This window comes from Macaca mulatta, chromosome 7 (genome assembly GCF_049350105.2).
Source record: "Macaca mulatta isolate MMU2019108-1 chromosome 7, T2T-MMU8v2.0, whole genome shotgun sequence".
NCBI lineage: Eukaryota > Metazoa > Chordata > Mammalia > Primates > Cercopithecidae > Macaca > Macaca mulatta.
In genome coordinates, this window is record NC_133412.1 from 154,079,855 (window position 1) to 154,092,262 (window position 12,408).

The window sequence follows — 12,408 nt, forward strand, 5'->3', positions numbered from 1 at the left end:
CTGCAAAGTCTTTTTAAAAATTCTTTCTGTCCATTATTTGCAGTGTCTCAAAACCAAAGTCAATCAGCATTTGCTGTCAACTTACAAAGGAAACAGTTCCATGAAGTGTCAGTTTATCCACGCTCACACAGCTACATTAACACTCTTCAGAAATCCATAATTAATATATCACAGAGGCCTACATGTACAGTGCATGTATCTGGGCATCTCCATTCTAAATTTCTTTTTCAAACTTTGTTAAACACAAAGATATCAAAAATCCAGCTGTCTTTATTAAGTTGTCAGTATGGTTTGAAAACCAGCAACCCACTGTATGAAAACGTTATTTTTATAGAGTTGAATTATGTTTAATTTAACTACGATTGAATTCCTGAAGAATGTTTGTGGAATTTTGATTATATCATTGTAACTACTATATAATTAAACTTCAAATAAGTTAAAATTGTTTAACTTTTACTTTCTGTCTTCAGGAATGAGAGCAGTAGAGTAGCACAAGGTATAAAACTCTTGGAGTGAAATTTATCAAGAATGTTATATGCAGCTGAACAATCATTTACATTTGGAAACATCAATTTCCTTAGCACCTGTTCAGTGAGCTCTGTGTGATAAACACTGTACTACATGTTGCAGAAACCAGGGTAAACGCGATGCACAAAGCCCCTCCAATGGAGTCTACATTCTTTGGCAAAGGCATATAATAGCACAAGCACACAAACAATAATTATAGTTTGTGTTAAATGCTATTTTTAAAAATAGAGTAATATGATACATGATAGTGAGCAATGGAGCTGAAGGGGCAATTTTAGAAGGGGAGGAGGAACAGGAAAGTTTTCCCTAAAGATGTGACAATTGAGCCTGAGGAATGAGAAGGGAGAAGTTATACCGAGTCAGAAGAAAAATGTTCCAGTAAGACACTGAAACAAACACAATGTAGCTGGAACATAGATATCTTAGACTAATAAGTACTGTATGTTTAAAATTTTAGAACAGCTATCAAAAGAACAGAAATATAATTTACAGCTCCAAAGCAAACAGAAAGTATCAAAATGAATATATAACATATTCCATTCCAAATAGAAATGGGAAAAAGAAACAAAAAGAGAAATTTTAAAAAATAATATGATAAAAACACTTTAAAATATTCCAATAATCACAGAAAGTATAAAATGACTAAAGTAACCATTAATTTATAAGATAAAGTTATTTTTAACTTAAGCAATAAGGTATTTTGTAAGAAACATGGAAAAATGGAAATACTAAGGAAAGATTAAAGGGGGAAAATGATATGCCATGAATAAGGTAATCTTAAGAATGTTAAAATCAAGAGGCACACCAGGTAATATTTTTTAAATAATTGACCAAGAAATAATTTAATTATACATGAGATACCACACGCACAAAACAGATAAAAGAAAACTGACACAAATCACAGGGAGAAACTGATAATCTTTATAATTATGAGAAGCTTTAGACTGATATATTTATTAAGAAAACAGAAGAACAGAACAACAAAATTCACAAATGATCTATTAAATGTATATGTGTGTATGTATGCATGTACGACATGTACAAGCACATACAATTCTGCATCCAAAACACAGAAAAATATTTGTTTCTTACTCTGGAGTACTTACAAAAAATTGATCATAGACTTAGGTCAAAATGGAAGTTTCAACAACTTTCAAAGGAGTTAAATTAAAAACAATAAAGAATTTAAAAATAAGCATACATACATTTCTGAAAATACCAAAAGACATTCCTAAATAAGTCTTGAATTATAGAGAAAATTGTAACAAATTATAAAAGATTTTGAAAAAAAACTACCATAAAAGTATAACAAAGCATATGTTAATTTGGTTAAATTTTCATTACTTATTTTAAAAAACAGAAAAATCAATCAAGCATTCAATTTTCAAGCCTAAAAAATAAAACAGAATAATCCTTTAGATGAAGAGAAAGAAAGAGTAATGGAGTTAAGAGCAGAAGTTAATGAAGCAATAAACAAAGCTGGTCAAAAAGAAAACTAATAAAATAATACTATTTCTAGCAAGACATTAAACATGAATTACCAAATTGTCTTAATAAACAGGCTATACAAGCCAATAAACATTAAAAAAATTAGGAATCTGCTGCATCAAAAAGATAACAGGCACAAATTTCAACAAACATTCAAGAAATAGACAATCCCTCTCTTACACAAAACTAAACCACAAAATAGGAGAAGAAGGTTTCCACCTAATTCATTTTATGAGACTAATGTCACCATGCTTCTAAAACCAAAAACGTCAGTGCAAGGAACACTGATCTCAATCATAAACACAAATATAAAAATCCTAAGAAAAAAATAGCAAATTAATTCAGCAATGTATTAAAAAAACAAAACATTATAATCAAATAAAGTTCTCAGGAATGCAAGGAGGGCTCAATATCTATTGATGGAATCAACCATATTTAAATCAATATATTTAAATATCCAAAGTTAAGTGCACAGCAAGAATATTTGAAAAATTTCACAACCCATTCATGATTTTTAAAATAAATAAATAAATAACAACAAACATCTCTTGGCAACCTAGGAATAGAAGGCAATGTTTTTAATGTGACAAAGGTTAGCACTAAAAAGTCAGGGCAAACACCACACAACAGCATTTAACACTTAAGAATCATATAAATATGGAAGTAACACAGAATTCTTGCTATCTTTGCTTCCATTCAATACTAGACTTCAGGTTCTAACCAGTGTATTAAGATTAAAAAAAAAAAAGAGAAGAATTATAAAGAAAGAGACTAAATTGCCTTTAATTTCAAATGGTATGATTATCTATACACCAAGATAGTATGTCAGTAAAGCTATTAAGAAATTATAAGAATAAGGGCACTGAGCAAAATTGTTGGATACAAGAACCACATATAAAGCCAGTTGTACCCCTGTATACTATAAATAACCAATTAGAGATGCAATTTTTTAAAAAATCCCATTCCAAATAGAAAGAAAAGCCATAAGTACCTAAGAATAAGTCTAACAAAAGAGATCTAAGAAATTTATATAGACAGTTATAAAACATTATTGGAAAATATTAGAAAAGACCTTCTCTTTAAATTAGTCTGTACTTAATACAATCGTAATCAAAATGCCAGCATGATTTTTCATGGAATAGGACAAGAGATTTTCATTATCATTTACCAAAAGATAATAAAACCTATAATCATTAAGAAAGAGTGATATTAGTATAGGGATTGACAAGCAAATCAACGGCAAAGCATGTAGAGACCAGACAGATATTGTAGGAAACTAGATATACAACAGATGTGGCATTTAAATTAGAGTGGAAATAACCAATTTTTATTCAAAAATGCTGCTGAAGCAATTGATGAGTCATATAAAAAGTGAATTAGATTCCTTCCTCTCTCCTATTAAAAAAAAAAAATCTCCGGAGGAAAGAGAGAAATCCCAAATGATCCAATATTTTAAAATGAGCAAAAGTCATACATAGGCATTCTATGTAAGCACAAATGCAAACTGCCAAGAGATGTGTGAATAGACACTCAAATTCACTAGAGAAATGCAAATAAACACAAAAATGAGTTAACAATTTATACTCATCAGGTGGCAAAAACTTAAAGAGTTATAACCACTACTTCCGGTAAGAATGTGGGGGAAAGAGCTACACTCAATCATTGTTGGCAGAACAAGATGCAGTTTCAGAACCTCTGGAAAAACAAGATCTACCAATGGCAATAAAAGATTACATTGGAACCACGTCAGCTAGTTGGATGAATTTCCAGAAAGCGTTGGTGAAAAAAAGGAAAAAGCAAGAAGCGGAAATGTATACAAAATGTGATCTCATTTTCTAAAAACGAATACATGACCAAAAAGTGCCCATATATGCAAAGGTGTATATAGTCTATATACATCAGTCCAGGTAATTAACAACAAAAAGAAAAATATAAAGGGATACCTTCCAGGCCATCAACACTAGTTTCTTTTTTTAGGGGATAAAAGAAGTGGTTCATGATGAAAGGACAGAGTTGGAAGAGATGTAGGAAAAAATCAGCCATGTAAATAAATAAATAAGCCTGTATTGTAAGAGAATGTTTGAATATTTCACATGATCACATTTAGTTATATTAAAAAAAACCCAAATGTCCATCAGTGACAGATTGGATTAAGAAAATGTGGCACATATACACCATGGAATACTATGCAGCCATTAAAAAGGATGAGTTTGTGTCCTTTGTAGGGACATGGATGCAGCTGGAAACCATCATTCTTAGCAAACTATCACAAGAACAGAAAACCAAACACCGCATGTTCTCACTCATAGGTGGGAACAGAACAATGAGATCACTTGGACTCAGGAAGGGGAACATCACACACCGGGGCCTATCATGGGGAGGGGGGAGGGGGGAGGGATTGCATTGGGAGTTATACCTGATGTAAATGACGAGTTGATGGGTGCAGCACACCAACATGGCACAAGTATACATATGTAACAAACCTGCACGTTATGCACATGTACCCTACAACTTAAAGTATAATAATAATAAATAAATTTTAAAAAAAAATGCTTTTATACTAAATATTTAATAATGAAATGTTAAAAGAACTACGTGACAAATAAACCTAGTTAAACATAGGACCAAAACAGTGTATTAATATGGTCACTACTTAATGTATTAAACAAATATTTAGTAAGTGTTATCTTCAAATACTAGAAATGCAAAGTGTTCAAAATAGGTAAAATAAAAAGAGACAACATATCAAGAATCAGTAACATAAATAATCGGGGACAAAACTCTCACATAATATGTATTACCAGAAACCGGACAGTGAGAGAAAAAAAAAAAAAATGCCATCTTTACAAAAGAAGAAAAATAGTCTGTGGCATTAGAGTTGGTTAAAAGAATAAAAAGTGTGGCTCAAAATAAGCCCCGATTTATACTACACACACAACTTTACCCCGTGAAGAATAAACACTGGAGTAGGAGTTTTAGGATTTTCACTTGCTACACGCATTTTCCAACGAAGTAGTACATGTGTGGTTGTCCTGTTGTGATAGTGCTTTCAGTCTCTTGGTGGTTTGAGGGCTCTGAGGCCTTGCCTGTGTTACTCTCTGCCTACCGAACCCCATGGGGCTCACACAGTCCTGCCCAAGGACTCAATTCTAGAGCTTATGTCCTAAGAATAAGAACAATAAAGTACATCCTCTGAGTTTTCCTCCTGCTTTCCAAAGGATTGTGTTTGACTTTTAAACTCTCATTTACTTATAAAATCTATTGGTCTTTCTCAAAGATTAGAGAGGCTGCTGGGATGATTAACGTGAGGGTGATTTTAATGGGCACTTAAAACATCTAACAATATCATAGGAAAGAAAAACTTAGGAATAACTGTATGCAAAATATGAATATGAATAACTCTATGCAAAAATGTAGGAGATGACTACAAAAAAAGGGGGCACTGGTTATGAAAACAAGAGGGAGGCAAAGTGAATGATCAAATGAAAGTTTTACAGTTGAACCCTGAAAAGGTAAATAAAGGTAAGTCCAAGATCTGCCAGTCTTGGAAAGGCCTCCCCGACTCCAAACAAAGTAGGGGAGTGTGGAAAGGAAGTGCAGGAAAAGGGGTAAATGAAGCCAGGTTAGAATATTTGCCTGACTAGATTCTCCCCTGCTGTGTGATACTCGAAATATCACAGAAGCCTCAAGGGAGACGCAAAAGCTATGAAGAACACATTAGAAAAATATCCTAGGTTTCATGGAAGCTTCTCCCTTAATGAGTCCAAACTAAAAACATTAATAAAGGGTACCTGAGGCTTTTCTTAGGTGGTATCTGTACTACTCAGTATCTCTGGGGTCACAATTACATTTCTGGACAAAAATGAATAGCTACTTCATCATTAGGTTTTTCAAAAAAAAAAAAAAAAGTGAAGAAAAATGTTGGAAAAAAAGTATTGATTAATGTTTCTTCATATGGCCTTATTTTATGGATGCGCTTCACATAACCCGGTTGTCCCTCAGAACAGACTAAAAGCCACTAAGCTGAGCTCCTAACTTAAACACTTAATTTATCACTTCATCTTCACCATCGTCTTTTAAGATTCCATGCCCTTGCCTATCCCACAGACTTCCCCATGAGACATCCCTTAATTTTAAGGCATCTAGATCATATGTAGGCATAGAATATTGTTGATGCAGATAAGGGAGAAACTAGTGACTTAATATGCTATAAAATGCTCGGAAGAGGGCCAGGCATAGTGGCTCACACCTGTAATCCCAGCAGGTTGGGAGGCTGAGACAAGCGGATCACTTGAGTCCAGGAGTCTGAGATCAGTCTGGGCAACATGGCGAAACCTATCTTCACAAAAAATACAAAAATTAGCTGGGTGTAATAGTGTGCCCTGTAGTTCCAGCTGCTTGGGAAGCTGAGGTAGAAGGACGACTTGAGCCTGGGAGGTTGAGACTGAGTGGGCCATGATCACACCACTGCACTCCAGTCTGGGCGAGTGTGACCCTGACTCAAAAAAAAATGCTCTGAAGAGTGTGCGTGTGTGTGTGTGTGTGTGTGTGTGTCCAGCATTTATCTCATGTTTTTCTTTTTCCTTTTTTTTTTTTTTTTTTTTTTGAGACAGGGTCTCACTCTGTCACCCAGGCTGGAGTGCAGTGGTACAATTCCAACTCCCTACAACCTCTGCCTCCCAAGTTAAAGTGATTCTCTTGCCTCAGACTCCCGGGTGGCTGGGATTACAGGTGTGCGCCACCACACTAATTTTTTTTTCTTTCTTTTCTTTTTTTTTTTTGTATTTTTAGTAGAGACGGGATTTCACCATGTTGGACAGGCTGGTCTCAAACTCCTGGCCTCAAGTGATCTGCCCACCTCGGCTTCCCGAAGTGCTGGAATTATAGGCGTGAGCCACCATGCCCAGACATGTTTTTCATTTTAAGTAATTCCACTCAAGATGAAGAAATAACATTCAATGTATATGAAACAGCCAGTAAAAAATGAGTCGGGAATTTTCAGGATGCAAATCAGGAGTTTAAATTTTTATCTAGGATTTTATGTAAATATTGGACCTGCAAAAAAGTGGTTTTAGCTTGTGTTTACAGTCTAAATACCTCTTTCTCAACACTAGCACCCACCAAGCCTACCCCTACTCCACTAAACTAACCAATCAAAGCTAGGATACTATCAAGCACCTCATCAAAAGAGTTTATAGTGAGATAATTTACCTCAATGTTACATACTTGACTGTGTACATAGAAAAGGCTGATGGGTATAGGCTTAATAACACTTGAATTTAGGTCAGGCATGGTGGCTCCCTCCTGTAATCCCAGCACTTTGAGAGGCCAAGGCAGGCAAATCACTTGAGGTCAGGAGTTTGAGACCAGCCTGGGCAATATGGTAAAACTCCGTCTCTACCCAAAATACAACAAAAAAAAATCAGCTTGTCATGGTGGCACCTGCCTGTAGTCTCAGCTACAAGGGAGGCTGAGGTGGCAGAATCTCTTGAACCCAGGAATTCAAGGCCGTAGTGAGCCGAGATCATGCCGTGGCACTCGTGGGCAATAGAGTGGCCCTGCCTCAAAAAAAAAAAAAAAAAAAAACTTGAATTGATTTAGTAAAGTTCAAAGTATCATCTACAATTTTAAAAAGATAATATTAAAAGAATATTATTGTCACACAACTCATATAAAATACTCATCTCTCTTAAAGAAGAGACTTCTATGAGATACCAAACCAGGTTGTTTAAAATACAAGATATGAAGGTCCTTACTAAATAAAGAAAACCCTGCATTCATGTGACTTCAATAGCACATGAGTAGTTGAGGCTCAAAAAAGGAAGTGGATTCCTGGGCGTTCATGGCCCTTTTGTTCAAATCAGGATAAGAAACAGAAATGAGTGAACACTTCTTTAAAAACTCTAAAGAAAAGGAAAATGGCTTTCCCTTGATCAATTTCCAATGATTAACAACGTGCTTTTTCATTAAATGGGAAGAGGTAAAGCTCTGAGGACCTAAGGACCCATGAGATGACTAAAAAGCAGCAGGTTTTTGCCGAAATCACAGACCGCCTCCCTGTAATATACTATACCTTCAAATCTCTGCATCCTGTAATTTCAAATGAAAACTCTTAATGTCTTAAGTTTTAAATGTCATATTTTTCATCAACATTGGAAGATACATTTTAAGAAGGCAAAAGAGCACAGTGGCTAAAAGTTCAGGCCCACCTGCTCATCTATAGATTTAATTTCTCACCATAAACAGGAAAAAAAATGCATCGATTACTATTATCATATGGTATAGGAATTTCCATAAGTATTTTTAATAATCAAAAAGAAGGGAAAGTATTTCCTCTCGTTAAACATGACCTTTCCAGAACAGTCTAAGCCATTTAACATGGGAGCAGGAAAATACATCAGCTTAATCTTTCCTAGTTTCCACTACTGTTTATAATCTAAAACCACTCTGTAAAAATGTATAGGTCACTGCTTATATTAAAATGACAAAATATGAAATTAAACAGTTCTCATCAATAGTGATCTCCTATTGTATTGTCAGAGATGGAATTCCAAATCACAGCTGAAGCTTTTAGTCAAATTGACAATTACAATGCAAATACCCAGGCTCTGGTGTCTTAAGAAAAGGGGTGGGAATCAATCTTTCGCTCCCTCTTTCTTTGTAATTTTGTGCATTCTGCAAAGAGAGAAGAAAATAAGTACAGAAAATTTCTCTAATTTTCTCTTGCAGAAAAGAACAATTGTCTCTTTAGTACTATTCTTATGCTCACCAGATGTAATTTGCTTTGAGAACAAATGTATAAAAATCAAGGTTAAAAAAAAAAAAGCCTACCCACATGCTGTATCTAATTATTCAACAACATATCCTCTTCAAAGTAATTACCAACTTAAAAGGTTATGCCTTCTTTTGTGAAATGGAAGGAAATGGAATTTCAGAAAACAAAAGCAGATTTTTCTATCAGCTTACATTAAATTTCAGTGTTGCAATTTTTGTTCCTAATTTTCAATTAACAGTGAAAAAAAAAACTTTTAAAAAATCTGTCGATTAATAAAGGTTAATGAGCTACAAGCACACACAAGTGTATTTTTAGAACTCTTAGAAAAATCATTTCATAAATGAAAATAATTTCCATTTGTTTTGAATCTTTTGGGTTTCTTGCTGTTTCTACTTTTTATATTTTATGTGTAGACCAAAGACACATTTAAAGGGAATTTCAACAAATCAATATTATAAATGATAAGTCACAAAATATAACCAATATGATAAAATAAGAATCCATGAGTGCACATAATAAAAAGTTCTTTCTTAGAGTAGGATTCTATAAATGTAGAACGAATCATATTAAATCACTATCTGGCACTACTTATAGTAGTAATTGTTTCAGATGAGTCAATAATAGATGCTAAAATTAGTGAGCAAAAGTACAATAGAAACAGGATATGTTGAAGTCCCAAAGAGTTATCCTATAAAATAGATAATTTTAAGAGAACAATTGTAACTTTACAGTGGATAAACCCACCCAGTAGGCAACACGATAGCCAAGTGTTCAGTTTTCACCAGTAATGTAACAAACCAACATTCTATGACTCCTAAGATGACACTATGGGAAGGACATAACTCCAATTATCTAAGTTTCAAGCCAAAAGTCCATCACCTGAATCTAGTCATGAACAAACATCAAGAAACCCAAAATGAAAGCCATTCTACAAAATAGTTTACGCCCTGAGAAGTCATCACTCATGATGACTGAAAAACCGTTCCAGATTAAAGGAAACTAAAGAGACATGACAACTAAATGCCATGTGTGAACCTATATTTTATCCTGAATCAGGAAAGGACACTACTGTAGTAGCAAAATTTGAATAAAATGTATAGATTAAGCCATAGTATTTTATTGACTTCAATTTCCTAATTTTGATTGTTATACTGTAACTACAAAAGAAAACATACATATCAAATTATTTAGATGAAAAACAATTTATTTTTTAATCAGTTGACTTTAAGATTCACAGATAAGTATGTATATCATGTCTGCAAATTAAAAATGTTTCACAAAAAAATTACATATATGTGGATGTATCTAGAATAAATGATGAAACAAGTCTGGTAAAATATGAATAATAAGGGAATCTAGGTAAAGGTTGTATAGAAATTCTTTATTCTAAATTTTCAACTTTATCTATGTCTGAAATTTCACATTAAAAAGAGTACCTAAAGGGTAACTATTCTCCATTTTAAATTGGTTTGATAATAACCTAATTCAGGAGTTGTCAAACTTTTTCTATAAAGGGCCAACCTGCCAATACTTTAAACCTTGTGGGCCATATATTCTTGTGGGCTACAACTACTCAACTCTGCCACTGTGTCACAAAAGCACCAACAGACAATATATAAATGAATAGGAGTGGTTGTGCTCCAATAAAACTATTTACAGAAATAGACGATGGGCCAGATTGGACCTGTGAGCCATCGTTTAATGACCCCTGGTCTAGTCTATGCCCAGAAAAATTAATCAGAATAATTATACTTTCAGTTAACATTTTCTGAGCATATGACAGACAGTATGTTAAGAGCTTTACTGGCATTAATTCATTTATCCTTGCACTATTCTAATTAGGTCAATAGTATTATTATTTCCATTTTCCACAGACAAAACTAGCACCTAGAGAAGTTAAGAAACTTGCCCAACTAACGTCACATGGACAGCAAGTATGAAACCAGGGAGGTCTGATTCTACACACTGAACTACAACCAATATGTGATATTAATACTTCTCAGATGGGTTGAATTATACTGTCACATGCAATAACCATTTTAACAAGGCTAAATAAATATCCAAATTCAAGATTTACATTCCATGAAAGTGCTTTTCACAAACCTCCTGTAGCTGCAGGGACATGAGTCCCAGTTGATCCTGGCGTCTTTCCACCAGCTCCCTTTCTGTGCGCATCTCTCTCTCTAGTTCCTGAAGCCGCCGCTCCACCCGATCTGAAACCTTAATAAGAATTCAGAGAAACAGCAGCATTACAGAGCTAGCAAGCAAAACAGACTAAATTGAGAAGATAGTTTTATAGCAGATACACTACTGCTTGAAGCATTTAAGACTGTTTTGTTTGCAAAGCCCTGTCTAATGACACTAAAATGAAATAGCTGGCCAAAAAACTTATTGAAAGTTAGAAAAGGAAGTCATCATTGATCTCCAAATGATCTACATCTGGATCCCAATAACTGGCTCAAATTTTTTGAGGTATGAGATAATATTCAGTAGATCAAAGTTAAAAGCAATACACTAGAAAAGAGTGCCCTCTGGTGAGTTAGAATGAAAATACCAATTATGCTAAAAATTGCATTTGTTGGCCAATTAATGATAAATTGTTCGATCTAATTAGTTCTTTTCTACTTTTATTATCCATGAGAATGACCTGCCTATGAAGGTACTGATGTTTATTTGTAGTGAATAATTAAGAGGGCTTTACATTAGCTTGTCAATCTTTTCTACTGTGATCTGCTAAAAATAAAACAAGCTATAAAAGATCAAAAACTAAAGTCAAACTGAAAATGTTTAATTGGGACTCTCTAAAATAAACATGAAAGAATTTTTCTCTCTGACACAAAATTTTCCTTACTAAAAGTTGCATAAATTCAAACACATCTCATGTATTTCATTATACAGCCCACTAAATAAAATTTACACTATTGACAATGTCTATATTTCGTACAGAAGGACAAGGAAGACATTTGTATTCGTATAAGAGAAGCAATAAACACAGCTCTGTTATAAGAAATCTTTTGTCACCAATTATTTATACGAGAAAGAATCAAGAAAAGTCCTGACAAGGAACCTTATTGGGGTCATGTAAATGTTCTAAACTGAATTAGGGAGGTGGCTGGATAACTCAGTAAATGTACGAAAGAAAAAAGTTATTAAATTGTACACTTAAAGCATTAATTTTATGGTGCATTATAGCTCAATCAAGTTTTTAAAAAATAAATAGATAAACATAAGTTTACTTAGGTGAGCAAAAGTTTAGTTTACTTTTGAACAACAGGGATTTTAACTGCAAAGATCTATTTATAAGTGGATTTTCTTCTGCCACTACCACTGCTGAGAGAGCAAGACCAATTCCTCCTCAGCCTGCTCAACTTGAAGGCAGAATACCTTTTTGATGATCAGCTTCTACCTAATGAATGACAAACATATTTTATCTTTCTTATAATTTTCTTAATAACTCTTTCCTTTAGCTTACTTTATTGTAAGAATACAATATACAATACATATACAAAATATGTGTTAATTGACTATGTTATTGTTAATGCTTCCTGTCAACAGTAGGCTATTAGTAGTTAAGTTCTGGGGGAGTTCAGATTTATACTGTATCCCCAGCCTCTGCC

At 33.8% G+C, this 12,408-nt stretch overlaps 1 protein-coding gene across 9 annotated transcripts in view; it reads right to left on the reverse strand.

The window, feature by feature from the left end:
- The window catches only part of CEP128 (centrosomal protein 128), a 457,806-nt gene that overhangs the window by 366,968 nt on the left and 78,430 nt on the right, over window positions 1-12,408 (reverse strand). For 8 of the 9 annotated variants that reach the window (XM_077938779.1, XM_015144269.3, XM_077938780.1 and 5 more), the window contains one exon: window positions 10,895-11,011. The exons of the other annotated variant lie outside the window; for it this stretch is intronic. In XM_077938779.1, coding sequence (XP_077794905.1) covers window positions 10,895-11,011 — 117 coding nt within the window. The remainder of the gene's footprint in view (window positions 1-10,894; window positions 11,012-12,408) is intronic. 9 annotated transcript variants of the gene reach the window in all.